The sequence below is a fragment of the Mustela nigripes genome, chromosome 11 (genome assembly GCF_022355385.1).
Source record: "Mustela nigripes isolate SB6536 chromosome 11, MUSNIG.SB6536, whole genome shotgun sequence".
NCBI classification, from domain to species: Eukaryota; Metazoa; Chordata; class Mammalia; order Carnivora; family Mustelidae; genus Mustela; species Mustela nigripes.
The window spans coordinates 22,477,205-22,497,086 of record NC_081567.1 but is presented as its reverse complement, the minus strand read 5'-3'; the positions used below and the strand labels follow the sequence as shown (position 1 = coordinate 22,497,086).

General features: G+C 46.5%; 1 protein-coding gene across 5 annotated transcripts in view; it reads right to left on the bottom strand.

Moving 5' to 3' along the window:
- The window catches only part of ARHGAP17 (Rho GTPase activating protein 17), an 84,692-nt gene that overhangs the window by 27,338 nt on the left and 37,472 nt on the right, over window positions 1–19,882 (bottom strand). For all 5 annotated transcript variants that reach the window (XR_009407015.1, XM_059415158.1, XM_059415159.1 and 2 more), the window contains exons 3-10: window positions 19,749–19,853; window positions 14,249–14,322; window positions 13,256–13,367; window positions 12,922–12,998; window positions 9,536–9,647; window positions 5,820–5,888; window positions 5,579–5,660; window positions 670–797 (exon numbers count right to left, since the gene is read on the bottom strand). Coding sequence is in view for 4 of the 5 variants with exons in the window: in XM_059415158.1 (XP_059271141.1) it covers window positions 670–797; window positions 5,579–5,660; window positions 5,820–5,888; window positions 9,536–9,647; window positions 12,922–12,998; window positions 13,256–13,367; window positions 14,249–14,322; window positions 19,749–19,853 (759 nt within the window). In the remaining variant the exon portion in view is untranslated. The remainder of the gene's footprint in view (window positions 1–669; window positions 798–5,578; window positions 5,661–5,819; window positions 5,889–9,535; window positions 9,648–12,921; window positions 12,999–13,255; window positions 13,368–14,248; window positions 14,323–19,748; window positions 19,854–19,882) is intronic.

The window sequence follows — 19,882 nt, the reverse complement described above, 5'->3', positions numbered from 1 at the left end:
TCACGGAAGCTCTGGTCCATTTAGTGCACATGAAATTCAATGTCATGTGAGCATGTGGGTGGCTCAGTCAGTTAAGCCTCTGCCTTCGCTCAGGTCATGATCTCAGGGTCCTGGGATCTGGTTCTCTGTTCAGTGGAAAGCCTGCTTCTCACTCTCCCTCTGTGCTCTCCTTCTCTTTTTTTTTTTTCTCTCTCTCTCAAACAAATAAATAGAACCTTTTAAAACATTAAGGAGCACTAGGGTGCCTGGGTGGCTCAACTAGTTGAGCATATGCCTTCAGCTCAGGTTGTGATCTGAGGGCCCTGAGATCAAGTCCCGTATCTGGCTTCCACAGGGAGCTTGCTTCTCCCTCTGCCTCTGCCTCCCTCTCTATCTCTCTCTCATGAATACATAAATAAAATCTTGTAAAATTTTTTCTTAAAAAATGAAATTCAATGTCACAAATCACAACCAGAGTTGAAAATGAAACAAGTGGGGAAAAAGAAAGTCAGAGTGTACCACACATAGAAAAGGAAAATGTTCTGTGAAACTCGTTTCATTCATAATGTCTGTTTCAGGTAAAACGTGCAGGGTCCCCGTTTAAATTGTGGGTCACGGCAACCGAAGCTGGAAAGCCGTCAGTCCATGCAGCGCAGGTAGCGGCAGGCAGGGCCGCCGAGCACGGCTCACCTCCTCCTTCATGCCTGTCTCCAGGAGCAGCATGACGCAGGCTTCGATGGGCAGAGCAATCTCACGGCCGCTCCGCTTCAGGTGTTCCTCCAAGGGCGTCCCAAAGGCTGGCTTTTCCGCCCACTTATCTAGAGCAGCAAACCATCCAGTCAGACACTCAGCGATCTCACGGCATCAGTGGGGAATTTTTTTTTTCTCCCCAAACCACCAAAGGGGAATTTTTTTTTTTTTTTTTTTTCTTAGCAGACTGGTAATTGAGGCTTGGGAAAAGGGGAAGCATCTGTTCTGTTTGCTTTGGTTATTTACCATGTACTAGAACAAGAACAGGTCCCCGGCTGGGGGGGGTTACTTTCAGAACAGAGCCCTGAACGCCCTCCAGGGGGAGCTGCTGAGCAGAAGGTACGAGGGGGCTCCTGCACGGGACGGGTGGGCTGCCTGGCGCTAACCCGAGGATTCGTCCGAGCAGACGGATTTCACTGGAAGGAAATTTACTCTCACCATGCAAAGCAGCACTGGCTTTCTATCTCGAGGACAAGAAACTGACTCCTTCAATGTGAAAGAGGAAATAACTTCTTAAGATTTTAAACAGAAGCCAAGCGTCATCACACGGGACCGGAAGACGGCCGATGTGAACTCATATTAAACGCGATGTGTCCCGGGCATGCAGGGCCTCCGAGTGCCATCGCCCCAGCCAGGTCCCGAACATTCCGAGTAGGAAACCACGCGGTATCTGCAGCCCCAAAGCAGCTGAGGCTGAAGCCTGCGCCAGCAGTAAAGCGATCGTTTCTATTATTTGGGGGTCACATACTCTGCTTCATTCCACAAGAGGTGTGAGGCAGCTTAGCAGGAGTACGCACAGTAGAGCAGTGAAACAGAAACAAGAATTTTGTGAATGGACATATTCCCTTCGAACGAGAGGCGTTTTGACGGGGTTTGGCCCACCGGTGGGTACGCACGGATCCCCCGCGGCCTGAGACGCACACAGACGCAGAAGAGGGGCAACCAGCCCGTGGAGACTACTTCGCTGAGCAACACTTAGTTCCTTCCAGAGACGGGAAGGGTTCGCGTCCTTCTCGGCACCGTTAATGGACAACTGTCATGCAGCCACTTTGCTGTTCGAACCTTGGGTTCAAAGCAGGCAGTAGGACGCTGATGTGCCCCTTACCCTCAGCTACGCGGAAGAGCGGGGACAGGCCCCATCACGTGATCCGCACACAGGGGAAGGAAGAGGAGGGAACCCCCATGTCCATGAACCCAAGAGCTTTTACAAGGTTAAAATTGATGGAAAGAGCAAGTGGGCTCCAGGTGGAAGAGGGGTGAGGCCAAGGGCGTGGGTGTCCTCCTCATCTCTGGTCCTGGCCCCAGCCCTGGCAGCAAGAGCATCTGGGGGTCTGGCCCTTCTCAAAGGACAGAACTCTGTGACATTCCTCTCAGAGGCCAGTCCTTTCCCTGCACACTTTGTCCCTTTTAACTAAACGATTCTCAACACAAGCAGAAAATGGCTATGAGGCCCCTCCCCTGGGGGGAACATCAGAGCCCCCAGAGCAGTTTTGCAAATGGCACCTGCCACCGCTGCTGCCACGCACGCCTGACCCCATTCTCCGAACACCTGCTGGAACTTTCTGGGAAACGCTCTACGGTGTGCCCCACCCCCAACCTTGGTGTGACACTGGCAGAGGGAGGACATGAGAATCAGTTCCCTAGACAACTCTTGAGCCAAACTGCCCGAAGGGGCTGGCCTCTCCAACGGGGGACATCCCACATTCCCAGAGACTCCCCACCCTTCTAACTGGGAAGACAAGACGAGACACACATGTAAACATACAACAGTCATTAAAAAGACAAGACACGTTTGCTAAGTCATGGCCAGAAAACGGTACAGTACAGATCAGGGTCGCAGATGCGGGTGCCCACAGAGGCCAGTGAGACCCCTGAGGTGCTGAGTCAGGCTGGGGGCATAGGGTCCACTGAAAGGCAGCCCTGAACACCCCCTTAGTGCCCGATGACCTGTGTCACCAGACTTCCAGGACTTTCAAGAGAAGCCAGAAATTGGATTGTTATGTGAAGGTGCCTGGTGTTTAAATGATGGCAAAATTTTTTGAAAAATGAGATACAGCGGTTTGCGACTTCTGGTGCAGATCACAGACACTAGAACGACTTGGGAGACAAAGTGTTTGCTGTTGGCTTCAAGGCAGGGAGCTGGGGGCTCTGAATGAAACAGACCAGGAAGAAGGGCTGAGAAAAGACCAGGGATCTTGAGTCTCAGAATTTACATCTGATTCCATAGCTCTTGCTCAAGGTGACAAGGGCCCAGAGAAGGGGGGATGATGTGAGCAGAGCGGACGGCCCAGCAGAGGGCAGAAAAGACGGACCCCAGCTACAGGTTATGGAGAAGGAAGGACAGGATGGCTCCAAGGTCAAGCCTGCATGGTTTGAAGGGAGGTGGCACCCAGGAGACACAGAGGAAAAAAAGATAGCTGGTTTGGGGGGAAGAATCAGCTTGCTTTCTGGGATGCATTGGAGTTTTGGGGGACAGCTAGAGGACTCTCAGAGGGAACCAGCACTGAGATGGCTATGAGGGTGAAGACATGGGGGACGTGAGGGCTGTCATCAGGAGGGAACTCTGGGGACAAAGGGATGAGGAAGGGACATATAGAGCCCTAACAATGGAAGACACAATCAGGTGCAATGAGGGGCACACGTTCCATCAAGGGAGAGACAGCCCAGGCCACAGCAGATGCCAGAATCCAACAATTAAGAGCCTGGTCCACTGGGAACTGCCGTATTTTTTACTCTTAATAGAAGGGTAACTGGGAGTAGAAGCAAGACTGCACAGTGTGAAGGGCTGGCTGGTGGAAACCAGACATTCAGAGAGCCTACCAGAAGAACAGAATAGGATGAGACTGAACAGGGCACGGTGTTGTGGACAGGCAGGTACCAAGTTGGGTTGGCTGACAGTGCGTGTGAGATTGGGGTGCACAGGGGTACAGTGCTGTGGGGTCAAGGTGGTTTTTTTCCTACTGTAAGGATGCTCTGAGTCTTTCTGAAAACAGAAGAAGAAAAAGAGGAAGATAGGAACTAAGACAATAGGGAGATGGAGGACAAGCCGAAGTGGAAGGGGTTGGATCCCAAGGCTTGGCAACCTTGGAGAGAAAGACGGATCATGTTTCCTTTGTTGGGTTTCTGCCCTGCACACCTGCTCCTTGTTCCACTCTCAGCCTCCCCCTGCCGTCTTCCTGTTCCCTGTCACTTCCTCACATACTTCTCTAGGGAAAACAGACTTGGGGGGGAAAATTGTTAAAAAAAAAAAAAAAAAAAACTTGGGGAAAAAAATCGTTAAAAAAATAAAGTTTACAGGGTGCCTGGGTGGCTCAGTCAGTTAAGCATCTGCCTTCAGCTCAGGTTTTGATCTCAGGGTCCTGGGACTGAGCCCCGCATTGGGCTCCCTGCTCAGCGGAGAGTCAGCTTCTCCTTCTCCCTCTGCCCCTCTCCCCTCTCATGCTCTCTCTCTCTCTTAAATAAATCAATAAAGTCTTGGGGGGGGGGGGAGTCCTGCTCATGAAACCCAATCTTCTCTTTTTTAATGCTTGTTAGCTCCAAACCAGACTTTAATGCATTCAAAGGCTAAGACGATGATGGTTCCTATTCTGTCCTACACAGAGCCAGGCACAGGGTAGGTAATCCCACAGATACACGCTTTCGGCATTTGGAACTTGCCCTGCTAGAGCCCGCCCCTTCCAAGGCTGAATGTTTGCCAGTAGCTTCACTCATTTGCACTGCAACTCAACCTCATCATCCCCCAACAAGGAAAGCAAGGGCAGCTCATCCAAGATCACTTAGGAAAGCAAGGGCAGCTCATCCTAGGAAGAGTCAATCAGATGCATTTACTCAAGATGGCTGAAGGCCTGACTATGCAGGTGATCAAGATAGAATTTTCGAATTCTGTCATCCAAACCCTTTCAGGCACAAAGCCAGAAACTCTGGGGACCCTCCTCAAACTAGGAGAAGTGAGAGCCTTGAGGATGCCAGTGAGTGTGCACACCCCCAACAAAAACATCCCACCCATACACCTGCTGACTTGCATCCCAGATCACGGAGTCACCACACTCAGCACCTGGCTTGATCCTCTTCAGCTCAAGACCAAAGGTTCTGCAGGGGGAACCTAAGCTCCGAACATGTGGTCTATGCAAGCAAGATAGTACAAGATAGCCAAAGAAGACAGGGCACCTTCTGCCTCACCTGTGTCTAATGATCTCTGCCGGGAGACGCGCTGATGGCAAATCAGAGAATTAAGAGTCAAAAGCTTTAATGTGCAGGTAAAACTAAGCATCAGGAGAAAGCTCAGTCCACTCATGACTTGTGTGGGTGAAGTCGGCTGAGAGCCTGAGTACAGTGGGCAGGATGTGAGTGCTAAGAACCAGAGCCTTGTGGGATCACAAGGAAGAGGGGGAAGGAGGGGTCATGGCCTGATGATTCAGTGACACCGATGATGGGCCCCCAAGTACTGGCTTCTAAAATTCCTTCCAGAAGGTCCACAGTATCTTCCCCAGAATGTAGGCTCTTGGAATCACTGGGTCAGAATTGAACCCAAGGGACTGAATAACGGACTTGGAAGAGGGTAAGACCGGAAGACCCATGCAGGCAGCCATCCCCAAAGGGTCCAGCTTTCTCTTCAACTAAAGATGTCAGAACCGCTGCGAATGTCCCATTAGTAGGTTAATCTAGGTTTGGAAGAAATTAGAGAATGTGGCGAGGAAAGATGAAATTATGCTGGGAGATAGTACTCTCCTAGGCAGAGAGGCGTTACCCAGAGGAGAGGCATGCAAAGGAGTCAGGGGGGAGAAGAACAGAGGCGGAAGTGGCAGAGGCTTAGGAAAGGGGGCATCAGCCAGCACGCAGGTTACATTACCTTGATGGGCTCGCATTTCGGGAAGGGCCTTTTCTAAGACTGCTAATGCTTTTCTATGGTAATCTGCTTGGGCTTCTAATAACTGAGAACAGACCCACATTCAAAAACAAAAGTAACGTTAGCATCGGATGGACACACACACAATGGCTGAGCAAAACCAAAAATGAAATCTTTTGCAAAAAAAGCTAAAATGACTCAATTTTTACAATGCTTTCATATTTCGGCAAGGCGAGGTACTTACCGTAACAAAGAATTTGCCATACTCCCCTTCTTTGGCCATAAAGTTGTACATGTCTGCAGCAAGTTGATCCTGGTGAGTGGAAGGGAAGACAGGTCACTGAAGAAAATGGCATCTGGGAATTAGTATTCATGGACTCTTAGAGCAAAATGTCACAGAATAATCCATGGATTAAATGTCCATCAACTGGTGGGGCACCTGGATGGCTCAGCTGGTTAAACATTGGCCTTCAGGTCAGGTTATGATCCTGGGTCCTGGGATCGAGCCCTGTGTAGGGCTCTCTGCTCAGTGGGGAATCTGCTTCTCCCTCTTCCTCTGCCCCTCCCCCCACTCATGCTTGCTCTCTCTCTCAAATAAATAAATAAAATCTTAAAAAAACAAATGTCCATCAACTGGGATGACAAAAAAATAAATAAATAAGGAAGTTTATTAGAGGAATGATAGGGGAGGATCTCCAAGATATATGACTAATAGTCCTTATCAAGAAGTGAAGTATAGAGCATTATGTTTGCTATGTTGCCATCTGCGTAAAAATAGGAGAGAAAGAAATGTTATATTTTTACTGCCACATGTGTATAAAATAAATATACAAATAAAAACTTGAAAAATGAATTAAGAAAAAAAGAAAAGGAAGAGGAAAGGCCTGGCATAAGTGGAGATCAATAGCGTATGGAAAGACTAGAGTATCTGCGTTTTACATGGGGCTCTGGGTCCAGGAAAGTAAAAACATTACCCTGGATTTTGTAAATGCAGATCTGCCTTCAAGAGGCTCTGAAGTTTGAGTTTACTGTATGTGTGGTCCAGGGATCCTCAAACTGAGAAAATTATTTAAGAATGGCCTCAAGTGGCACCTAGGTGGCTCAGTCGGTTAACTCTCTGATTTCAGCTCAGACCATGATCTCGGGGTCCCAGGATTGAGCCCTGCATTGGGCTCCCAGCTTGGCGGGTAGTCCGCTTTTCCCTCTCACCCTGCCCCTCCCCCTGCTCATTTTCTCTCCTTCTCTCAAATAAATAAATAAAAATCTTAAAAAAGAAAAGATCTCAAACTGGTAACACTCTCTAGGGAGAATCACTGCCAATACCTAAGGGTCCCACAAAGTCTTAAAATGAGCTCACAATACAAAATTGCAAAACACATGATACAAAATTGCAAAACACAGGAGGCAACAATCCACCATGAAGCAAAAGCCCACCATTCTCACAGAAGAAACAGAATTACCAAAGACTGTTATAAGTATATATAAAATGATTAAACATTAAAAAAAGAAATAAGCACTGTCAAATAAATAAAATCTTTTTAAAAAAATAAAAGAAAGAAGCTGCAAAAACAATAATCCACCATCAAAGAAGGCTGACTTTGAAGAATTAGAACTGAAAAACACAGTAAATGAAAGTCAAAACTCGATGTGAATTAATTATAAGTAGATAAGACCTAGCTAAAGAGAAAATCAGTGAAAAAAAAGAACTTAAATCTCGGGAAATTACCCAGAAGTTAGCATAAAGAGTGACAAACTATTTTCACCATTTGAAATGAGAAGGTATGGCATTGAAGTTGAGAGAAGACACATCAGCCCATAACACATCAGTTCAGACTCCTGAGACGTCTGCCAAATCCATGTCCACTAAGTACCCAATAGCTGAGATCCAGGTTAGACCGGATCTGAGGAAAGCTATGTAATTACATTAGTGAAGTTACGACTTTCCTGAACAAGAATTAGGTCACTATGAGACTATTTTCTCAGCAGCATTTATCTGAATATCATCTTTTTAAATGCAAAGGCTATGTATGACATGACTTTGTGAGTTCAGTTTTAATTCCTATCCACTATATTACTTTAAACAAGTCATTTTACTGCAGTTAACTGACCTTTTTTTTTTTTCTTTTTGGAAATTTTATTTATTTATTTATTTGATAGAGATCACGGGCAAGCAGAGAGGCAGGTGGGGAGAGGGGGAGCAGACTCCCTGCTGAGCAGAGAGCCCAATGTAGGGATCAATCCCAGGACTCTGAGATCATGACTTGAGCCGAAGGCAGAGGCTTAACCCACTGAGCCACCCAGGTGCCTCTGCAGTTAACTGATCTTAAAGTTCACTATCTTGAAGAATGAATTATAGTATGACCTAAACACACTAAAATATTATAGTCCTAACACTATCTGAAAGAAGACTCCATTTTCAGAAAATGATGAATAATAAAAAGGAAGAAAAACGCTGATCTTAAGATTCACCAAAGCCTGTTTCTTTACCACCTCAAATAACATTTAGAATAAAGAGCTCTCTTCATAGATAGATGTAGTCACTTAACCATCTAATCTGGAATTTATTTTAGGAGATAAAAAATTATATTTCTCCCCATTACAAACCAATTGTCCTAGCAACATTTAAAAATAATCCTTTCCGGGACGCCTGGGTGGCTCAGTTGGTTAAGCAGCTGCCTTCGGCTCAGGTCATGATCCCAGCGTCCTGGGATAGAGTCCCACATCAGGTTCCTTGCTCCGCAGGGAGCCTGCTTCTCCCTCTGACTCTGCCTGCCACTCTGCCTGTGCTCGCTCTTGCTCTCTCTCTCTGACAAATAAATAAATAAAATCTTTAAAAAAACTAAAAACTAAAAAATAAAAAATAAATAATCCTTTCCTTCTCTGTGGATATATGATGTATGATGACCCCCTTTACTATATATTCAATTGTTTAAAATAATAGCACTGATTCTAAAAAACCTATGCTATTCCACAGATTATTTTTGTGGCTCTTGTGCTTTTTTTTTTTCCTTGTTGTGCATTTTTTTTTAAAGATTTTATTTTGGGGGGTACCTGGGTGGCTCAGTCCATTGAGTGTTTGACTCTTGGATTCGACTTAGGTCATGATCTCAGGGTGGTGAGATAGAGTCCTATAAAGGGCTCTGTGCTCAGTGGGGAGTCTGTCTGAGATTCCTCTCTCCCTCCACCTCTGCTCCTCTCCTGGCTAGTGTTCTCGTGCTCTCTCTCTATATGTATAAACAAATAAGTAAATAAATAGGTAGATAAATAAATAAATAAAATCTTAAAAAACAAAGTTAAAAATGTATTTCTAAATAATCTCTACACTCAGTGTGGGGCTCAAATTCACAACCTCAAGACTGGGATCACACACTCCACTGACTGAACCAGCCAGGTACCCCTGTTGTGCACTGTTTTAATTGGTGTAACTTTATATGTTTTGCTATGGTTTTCTCCCACCCATTTTTTTTTTTTTTACCTATTCTTTATTTTAAATAAGCTCATATATTTTTGTTATTTTAAAAAATATCCTACTCAAATTTATTTTATTTTTTAAAAAATTTTTAAAGATTTTATTTAAAATAAAGAGAGAGAGGGAGAGAGAGCATAAGTGCAGTGGGGAGGGGCGGAGAGAGAAGCAGGATCTCTGCTGAGCAGGGAGCCTGATGCGGGGCTTAATCCCAAGACTCTGGGATCATGACCTAAGCCAGAGACAGATGCTTAACCAACTGAGCCACCCAGGCACCCCCGCTTCAATTTTTTTTGAAAAAGTCTTATTCTCATTATAAAGTAACACAGGGTCTTAGAAAATAAAGAAGAAACTAAAACCCACCTTTCCTATCATGCAGAGTATTCTGATAGGACTTGTGTGAAACACTAAATAATCTGCAGTATTTACCCTTTCCTCTGTCATTTGCAAGAACCAGGCTGATGCAACTATTATTTATCAGGGAAGTCTCGTACCTTGCACAGTTCTACTTTATTTCCAGCTTCATCCATCTCTTCCTTTAGGGTATCTATTTTTGACGGAAGCCCCTGGAAGTTGGTTCCTGAAGATTTGTGAGCCTGGTTCCACCTGCAAAACATGGGGCAACCAGCATCTGAAAAGCAGCTGCACATTCTCAACCTTGTAGAATCAGGGCCCTCAGGGAGACCGATTTTCTCCAAAACATACAGCATACATCGGATGCCAGCCTCTCTAGAGCTTATCCTCCAGGAATGGAAGCAAGCATGACAGGACTCTTGCAAAGCTATCTGCTCGGAGTATAATCTACCACATCTTGTCTCATACATGCCCCACTTCTGGAAATCACGTCACAAAAGCCCTTTCTGGTGGTGTCCAATCATGGCATCCTTGCAGTGAAACACGCTTGCACTTTCCTGCTTTGACCTGGAATGTTCCTATGCCACTGGGAGTCAGTCCTCCTCTTGGGCTCCTATGACTCTTCCTGCTACCATCCTCAGCTGTGATTATTGCCAGTATGTAAAACCCAGAACTTCAGTCAAGCAGCTAGCAATTCATAGGTAGCAAAACACTTGTAGAATAAAAGACAGTTCTTAGAATTAATATACTAAAGACCACATTTTCAACAAATCTGAACTGTAATGTGGCATATTTGCATTTACTTTACAGTAGGTGAGAAGCACTGAAAAAAGGAAGAATTACACCATAGCAAGAGTAGGCAAGTGCAGGGGGAACAGTAATCTAAAACAATCTCCGTGTGGCTTTCAAGTACGCTTTGACCTTCTGTTTGAGTCTGGATTATGTGTGCCATTCTGGAAAGTGCCAGCAATTTCAATGTAAACATGGATATTATAGAGATGAAAACCCATGCTAGCAATTCATCAAGCTTTCCAGCTCCTGCTCTGGGGCCCCCACCCAACCCCAACAGTATGCTCTGCCTTCTCTCCAGCTCCGGACGTGAGGCACTTCCCCACAGTGGAGCTTCGGCGAGCCTGCCAAGCTCAGCTTGGTGAGGCTGTATAGTGAGCGCACAGAACCTGGACTTTGGAGTCAGACATGCTCAATTCTGAAGCCTGGCTCTCCTGCCCCTAGCTGTGTGACCTTGGGCAATGACTTAACCTCTCTGTGCCTCAGTAAACTCATCTATAACACGAAGACAGCCAACACCGTCTGCCTTGCAGAACCATCATAAGGAATCAGGGAGAGAGCAAATACATATACATATGCATGCATATGTGTGTGCAGATTATATCTGTCATATAACAGATTGCTGCTTAGAAAACAAGCAGCAAGTAGTCATTAGCTAGGATCATTTTCCTCCAGGGAAGAGCCACAGGAAGAAGTAAAAAAATTCCACTATTTCTCTGATACCTGCTCTGATTGGTTAAGTGGACAATACCATGAATTCAGATCAAGAATCTGTGTTGAAATCCCCTCTAGGATTCGTGTACCATACGTGTGAAGCTTCTAGCAGATAAGCATCTATAATGTCACTCAACCAACTCTAGTGAGAGAGCATTCACAGCCTCATTTAATTAACCATTAGAACATGCTTCCTTATCTGGAGAAAAAAAAAAAAAATCAACCTCAGGGTGGCCTCCACTCCCAGTCCTGGCCCAGATGTTTCTAATCACAGGTGTCCATGTGACAAGGAGACAAGACAGTGGACTTTAAGCCAGGGACCTAGCTCAGACGTTTATCTTCTCTGAGGCATGAAGCAAGTCATGTGGGTACTCTGTGCAGGTCCCTCCCTGACCGATAAAAGAAGTGTCCTTTCAAGAGGAGGGGTGTTACCTAACCCACTGACCCCTGTTCCCTCTCCCATCCTGAGGGGCCTTGGCACTTGTACCCAGCATGGAGTCTGACACAGTAAGCACCCAACTGAGATCTGTCGAAAACATGAATGAGCAGAAAGATGGGAACTGGTGGAAGAATCAAGTGAGCTGACAGACCATGCACAGAGCTCAGGGCCTCACACGTGGCAAGTGTCCAGCAAGTGGTGGCAATTATTTTTACCATGATCATTACCTTTTATGAGCTCGATGTTTCTTAAATCAGGACAAGTGATTTGTACATTGAATGGAGTGGTGTTTCTCCCCCTAACCCGTCCCTCAAAAAAGTAGATATTAAATCAGTGGTGCATTGAAACTCAGTGGTATTTGAGAAACGAGGAAAGGTTGCCTCGTAGAATTGGTACCCATGTACTAAATCTGCAATAAAAAAACATGTCCCAGGTAGAAGCTCAGGAAATGATGGTTGTCTCTCCGTACATCTGCCAAAGAGAAATAATCGTATGCACTTCACAGGACTGCAATGTGAATGCGGTTACCAAATAAGTTACAGAGATGAAGAGCACAGCATAGGCAGTACAGCCGAGAAAATTGTAGTAACACTGTGCAGAGACAGATGGGGGCGACACTTACGGTGGTCAACACTGAGCAACATATAGAACTGTTGAATCAATGTTGTGCACCTAATACAATATTGTGTGCCAATTATTCTTCAATAACAACAACAACAACAAAAGAAAACAAAAACAGAGAGCTAACAAAGCCACTTTTTGTTTAAATAAAGTTTTATTGGGAGACAGCCACACTTTCATTTACTTATGATCCAGAGCTGTTCCCTACGCTATAACAGCGTAGGAACAATAACTGTGAGAGGGACCACGTGGGCTGCAAAGCTGAAAATACTTTACAGAAAGTTTAGCAACCTTTGTGATAAAGTCTGAGAAAGGACAGGGCCAGGGTGGCTCCCTCCATTATTTCCCACTCTTGTCCGAGAAGAAAGCCACGTAAGTCACTGATACAAATGCCCTCGTGGATAGAGCTAGGCTGGAGTCCTGCCGCGAGGCTCTGCAGATCGCCATCAGGCATCGACCCACAAGTCAGCAGCCCTCTGGGATGGTTACTTAGTTCTATGGGAGTTCCTCCCTTTTGAGAGCAGCGTTTGATCATGAAAGTATCATAACTACACAGAGTCTGGACAAGGCAGGACCCTCAGAACTGCTAAGATCACAGATCTGTTTATTCTTACGGTTCCCTATCCAAGCAACGAACAGTTGTAAAACAGCCTGCCACTGGTCCCTCTCCCCCTAAAACATTTACTTACTCTTTTTTCCTTTTTTTTCCCCTGTCTCTTTTTACTGCTGATTCACTAAGAACAGGACGTTCTAACATCATCCCCATTGCCATGCTTGGGAGAATAAGCCCTAAAAAGCAGGTGGAAGTGGGTATGATTTGGTCTACAGGTCGAGTGCATGAATCTGGAAACCTGCATCTTGTCCACCAACTGGCCTTTCTCTCATCTGTGTTGGGGACGAGATGGTTGCTGAGGGAGGGACAATAATCCTGCATTACTCGTTATTTTTACAGCTCTACCTTACCTGGCTCTGACCGAATCCCAGTCTAACACCAATTTAGCGAGCTGTTTCCTCTGTTTTTGGATGTTGGGAATCTCCACCTAGGAAGAACATACCACATATCGAATGGGATAAGCTTCGGGGTTTTAAACTTAACATTTGAAAGGGCGATACTTATTTACTTCTATTTTTCTTGTAGGCATAGGATTTTGTACCCTCAATTTATTCCCCTTACTTCCAAAAAGAAGCGTATATCAATGCCACTGGTTACTGTTAAAATCAGAGACACAAGCAAACCATTCACCACGCAGCCCACGCTTGTCTCAGCTTTTCTGTGCCTCCCGGCAAAAGCACCCACCTCTGCTATGCTGCAGAGAGGCTCCACAATCTCTCTCTCAACAAAGACTTCATGCTGTGTAAGTTCTAGAGCCAGCTGATTCTCGGCATCACCACACGTCTCCAGCATCTTCCTTTAAAAACACAAGACACCCCCACAAGCATCAGGCACCTCATTACTTTATTGGGCCAGTTCTGCTCTCTACATGACGGGAATGCATTAGGGGGCCACGCCGTAGAACCTCAAAAATGTTATGTTTTGGGCTTTGCCTAAAATGTGAGTCTACAGATTTATGCTTTAGGATGAAAAAAGACTGTTAACACATGTATGTTATCAAATGTGTCTTAAGCCTCTATGGAATTGATAACTATGTTGCATGGTTGACATTTCATCTGTTATCGTACAAAATATTAAATTTAGGTAGCCAAAGAATCTGGTTTTTATTTTCATTTTTCTATTTTTTTTAACATTTTATTTATTTATTTGAGAGAAAGAGCAGAAGACAGAGATCATGAGTGGGGGAGGGGGCAGAAGGAGAAGCAGACTCCCCGCTGAGCAGGGAGCCTGATGTGAGGCTTGATCCCAGGACTCTGGGATCGTGACCTGGGCCGAAGGCAGATGCTTAACCGGCTGAGCCACCAAGGTGTCCCCTAGGAAGTGACTTAAGGACCAGAAGGGACTGGTCAGAGTCTGTAAACTAGAGTCAACAGCTGGAACAGGAAAGAGATCCGTTCTTTACACCCAAGGTCGGGGAAATAAATATGGACCCTATCGATCACTTTTGCTTGCAGCCCTTTCAATCTGTCTCCAGCCCTGCTCCTACTAAATGGAAGATTCTCTACCATCCCAGTGGCCCGGACCCCACTTTTTCCCCACAGACACTGCACTGTTCTCCTGGTGGATGAGCCACACCGTCATGCTTATAGTCCCCCTGTCACACAGATGGCTGCCCCCCCGCATCCCCGCTGACCCACGGGGCTCCGGGCTCTCTCCCTGAAAGCAGCCAACTCTTACCCCAGCAGAGACTCTTCCAGTTGAGTTGATGCTTCTTGCATGTTCTGCGCGAGAGCGGTCAGCGGGAGTTTTTTCTGGAAGGCAGAAGACAATGTGTTGGTTTCACTATTATTGACACCAGCTCTCGATGACCTGCTTCAGGTCACCCTTCAGTAATTTCTCCTCCAGGCAAACCGCACAGGTAAGAGACAGCCTGTCTGCATTCAGGTTCTGGTCTCGAAGGCAGAAGCTATGTGAGCTCTATGTCTGTGTCCTCATGCCTGGGTGATACAGAGGCGTGGTAACAATGCAGGTGTCCTAGGGCTGTCCGTCTATGGAGATGTTCAATGTTAAGTGCTCAGCACGCGGTAAGTACTCAGCATGAGCTGACTGCTAGTATTGTTGTGGTTGCTGTTAGCTGTCATTTTTAATGAATCAAGTGCATATTGTGTCCCAGATACTGGGAACAGAAGACACAGACTTTGCTCTCTGATGATCATAACAAATACGTAAAATAAAATGCTCAATTTCAAAAACTTTTGCTAAAATATTCATTATTTCTTTATTTATTAATTTTGAGAGAGAGAGAGCGAGCAGGGAGGAGCAGAGGGAGAGGGAGAGTCTTAAGCAGACTCCATGCTGAGCCCGACACAGGGCTCAATCTCACGACCCTGAGATCATGACCTGAGCCAAAACCAAGAGTTGGTCATTTAGATAACATTGCCACCTAGGCGCCCTGAGAATATTCATTCTTAAACTGGCTCTTAATTTGGCTGTAATCATGACGAAATAGCTTTCAGTTAAGTATCTAAAAATATCTGGCTCAATATCTGAAAGAGGTTTTTTTAAGGTATTTAAGCCCAAAGCCTATTAGTAATTTATTGTTCAGCTGGAAATGACCATAAGGATCCCCTAATTAATGTTCCAATTGTCCAGCCAAGGGACCTGAAGCCCGGGGAAGTCAGGTGGACTGGCCAGGCACCTCGGTGAGGGGGCCACAGAGCCAGAACCCCATGCCCATGGCCTGAGCCCCGGGTCAGGGCCTTGCCACCACTGGCTAATGGCTCATCTCAGAATATGGGTCGAAGGGGCCTGGAAAGTACCAGGGGCTGGCAATAACACAATCTGCTAACAAAAAACACGCGTTCAGTGCTGCAGGGCTCCACGCGGCTTTGCCTCCCCAGGATAAAGGGCCCTCATGGCAAAGACGCAGGGTCCATCCTGCCATGGTACTGTTGAGCCTTGACCCGTCACATGTCACCTGCCTTCCCTGCTTTCAGAGGGCTCCATGCAATATACTTGCACCACATTTGCTTGCATTGTAGAGAATGTCTCTGGAGGGTGCTGGTCATTCCAGAGAGGGCAGCAGGGTGCCTGGGGAACAGGACTGGGACAGAACTCGCTTTATCTTCTTCTGTACATAGTGGGTTTTCACCATGGAAATATGGTGAGATATACTATATATAAATATTTATTTATTTTATATTATTTATTTCATTATATTTTATTTATTTATACTATTTATACTAAATACTATTTATACTAAATATACTATAAATATACTATTCAAAACAGTATTTGAAATGCCAAGATAAACAACAACTGTATTTACCCATCTCTTGTCTTCTCAAGTTGTTTTCAAGTAAGTAGATAGCAGGCCTCACCTGCCCCACAAGGAGACATTCCCAGATTCTACACTTCCAGACCAGGAAGATAGAAGAAAACGGGCAGCGTGCCTTGAACATGGTGAGCGTAATTCAGACATGTTCATAATGCTGCCTGCCTTCTCCTTTCTTTTTAAGATTTATTCATTTTATTTGAGAGAGAGATTGAGCATGCAGGCAGGAGTGGGGAGGGACAGAAGGAGAGGGAGGGGGTAAGAGGATCTCAAGCAGACTCTGTGCTGAGCACGGAGCCCAACGTGGGGCCTGATCTCATGACCCCGAGACCATGACCTGAGCGAAAACCAAGAGCTGGACGCACAGCACTACACCCAGGCACCCCAGTAATGCTGACTTTCTGAGGGAATTTAAATCTAGGATAAATGCAGTAATCAGGAGAAATATACTTTGTGCCACTCCGGAGCTCTGGACAAAGAAAAAAAAAAATCATAAAAAGAGGGAATCTACTTTGCAAGTATCAGAGAGCCTTGTGGTTTGCAGGCTCTGACCCCAAAGCTGCGACAATCCTGTTTCCTGATGTATACAAATAAGAACATTGTGCTTACTTAACCCTGGTCTCCTTGATGAAGAGGCTATCGACCACGGCCACGCTCCTCCACGATCACAGCTGAGCACTGCTGAGGCATGGACAGCTTTTTGATCACCAGGGAGTCATTTAAAAAGTTCTAAAGTCATAATTCATAAAATGTGTGCCAGCTGCACAAAAAGCAGTCACTCCAGGTCTCACAGGATGCACAGCATGAGCTCTGCTGTGCCCAAGTCTTAGACTGAGAAGACCACCGCCTCCGAGTCTTGTCTCTTCACACACATGCGAGCCTCTGAGAGGCTCCTCCTGTGTATTCTAGGACCCTAGAGGCTGATGCTGTTTCCTCCACATTGTGCGACCTCTGTGGTTACCTATCTTCTATCGTTTCTATGGTGACTGCTCCTCCCACATGCACAGTGTAGACAGCCTCAGAGCTCTGTCTTTGGCTCTTCTGTCTAAGGCTGGAAAAGGAAGCCTCTGGCATTAGGTTTTAGAAATGAGGGTCGGGCACCTTTGTCCGTTGCCTAGCGTATGCCCATCACCTACCACTCATTGCCCTCCTTTATTGCGGGGCTACCACCTCCTCCAGGAAGCCTCACCTGGCTACCTCTCTCGTCCCGTGATGCCCCATTCTTGGTCCTCCCATGATACCCTGTGCACACTTTGTTACACATGTCATTTTATAATGATTGTGTCTCTCCCCACCGGGCTGTAAGCACCTTTAAGGTGGAAACTACCTCTTCTTCATTTTCTGTCTCTAGCACTTGTATACTGTAGGCATTTGATCAATACTTGTTTGTTTGTTTTTAGGGAGTATATGGGACACCCAGGTTGAGTCTTCAAGCAGTCAGAGGGAATGACCAGACACAACAACATGAAGGACAAGGCACACACTACGAGTGGGAGGAAGCAGGAGACACCGGGACTGTCAGGGGACATGGGGTCAGAGTATGAAGGGTTTGTCATGCTGAAGAGCTTGGACTATTAATCCCACCAACGGGAAGCAGCCAGCGCCCCCTTGAAAGAGGCGCCATGGGCATTAGGACCCACTTCCGGTGTGGAATTATCCCCCCGGAATGCAGGGATGCAGAATGTTTGGCATCTTGGTCCCCTCCCTCCAAACACAGTAGCGTCCCCCAATTCCTACAGCAACCCAAAGTGTCTCGACATTTTTCCAAATCTCCCCAGGAGTGTACTTGTGGTCCCTCTTGAGAACCATGAAGCTAAGATTTTTTTTTTTCTCCCCCAGGCAGGAAGATGACATTTCAGAACATTCTGGTGATCTGGCTGGAGATAGGCTGGAAAACAAGGGAACCAGAGGCAGGAACTGAAGCTGAGGGAATGACCTCACTGTCCAGGTGAGAGGTAATTAGGTTTTGCTTTAAGGCAAAGGTGGCAGAGATGGGAGTGGAGGTGAGGAATTCCCAATTCCCAAGATATTCCCAATCACAGGACTTGCTGATCAACCAGCTATGGGAGGGTGAGGATAGAAGGAAAGGGAACCTAAAGTAACCCTACAGTTTCTGGCTTGCATAATAGGGTGGGTGGAACTCGAGAGTCAACACAGAAGGAAGAACTGGTCACGCACGCTGAAACAGACATCTGGGGAAGGAAGTGTTTTTGCTTGGTTGAGATGGTTTAGAAGTCGCTGGCATAAACACACCAGCCAGAAGCCATGAGAACAGAGGAGGTGGCCCAAGGAATGTGGCTGGCGGAGTACGGAGGAGGACAGAGCCTTAGGGTACCGTGTGAAAGGATCGGTAGAACAGAAGCCATGGCAAGAGGAGAGGAGCCGTGGGGACAGGACCAGGGGAGCTGGCTCTGGTTCTGTGGGACCGGACCTGCAGCAGGCATTCCTACGATCGATCGTGGGTGTGCGCAAAGTTCCACTCGCTGGTCTATACCTACTGCAGCCAAGCAAGTATTGCACAAGAGAGGAATAACCCTGTTGTCTCGATGTCCCATAGACGTCTGTAGGAAAAACCTAAGGGTGACACAGATCACCCGCATGCCAGTTCTTCCTTTTGAGACATCCGGTGACAGACAAAACACTGCGGCAAATCACAGCTTCCCAGGATGCCCCTGAAACTATCGCCTTAATGGTATATGGGCTTCCAAGGGTTAGTATATGCAGCTGAGCCTGGATCTCGTAAACCCAAGGACGGGACGGCCCCATGACCACTGCTGCTGGTGGCACAGGAGGAAATGGATGGACACATTCGACAGTTCTCCTGGAGTTCGGCCCTCTTCCTCTCTACGACAGCATCCTGACTTCTCTTAGGGATTCACCTGGGGCTCAATAAAGCCTCTGAGCTGGAAGTGGCTCTAGGGCTGGGCCCCAATTAGCTTAAGCCAACCAGCACGCCCCATCTCCTCTCCAACCTCACCCCTGCCCACAGTAACCACGGTTGAATGGGAATGTTCGGGAACGGGAAATAGGGCTCAATATGGACCGATTCAATGGGAGGTGGTTTCTACCTGCCAAGGACCTGGGAAAAGATTTCCCACTCCATTAAGAAAACTACTAAAGCACGCTTTCTAGTCCTGCCAGACATGCACAGGGAAGCAAGTAGCTCATGGAAGCTGCTGGTGGCCAACCTGTGAGGAGGAGCCCATGTAGGGATAAAGCAGACACTGAAGAAGACAGAAGGGACAGAAGGAAAGAAAGGAGGGTCTGGTCAAACCACTGAAATGCTAGCCCAAGTTTTACCTCGAGTCCACCCCAGCTTTTGGACGCTTCAGTTAGTAAGCCAATAAATTGTGTCCATTTTCCAAGTCCATTTAAGACAGGCTTTCAGCTTTTTTGCCATCAAAGCATTCCTAACAGACATCTGTCTTATCAATGACAAATGGCTCACTAAGTCTTTAAAAGCACCTGGAGAAAATTCAGCGTGAGCAGGGCTTTTGGCTCAGCAATGTCTTTTTTTTTTTTTTTTTTTAAGATTTTATTTATTTATTTGACAGACAGAGATCACAAGTAGGCAGAGAGGCAGGCAGAGAGAGAGGAGGAAGCAGGCTTCCTGCTGAGCAGAGAGCCTGATGCGGGGCTCAATCCCAGGACCTTGGGATCATGACCTGAGCCAAAGGCAGAGGCTTTAACCCACTGAGCCACCCAGGCGCCCCTGACTCAGCAACATCTTAAGCACAAAAGAATGTTCTGGTTAGGCAGGTGGCATGAGAGTAAATGGCAATACAAGGTATAAATCAGCAAGGCAACGCTGCTGCTCCTGCTTGAGGAAAACCAACAGGCCGCCGCGTGCAAAGCCTCACAGAGACATAAGGCCCACGGCCCCGAGTCACATCCGCTACTCACGTATCTCCTCTCAGCGTCGGTGCCATGCTGGCCCTGGAAACATGCCATCAGACGCTTGTGCGAATGGTGACACATTGACCGAACCGTGTCCAGGCGCCGCTCGATCTGACAAAACAGAGACAAATGAGCCATTT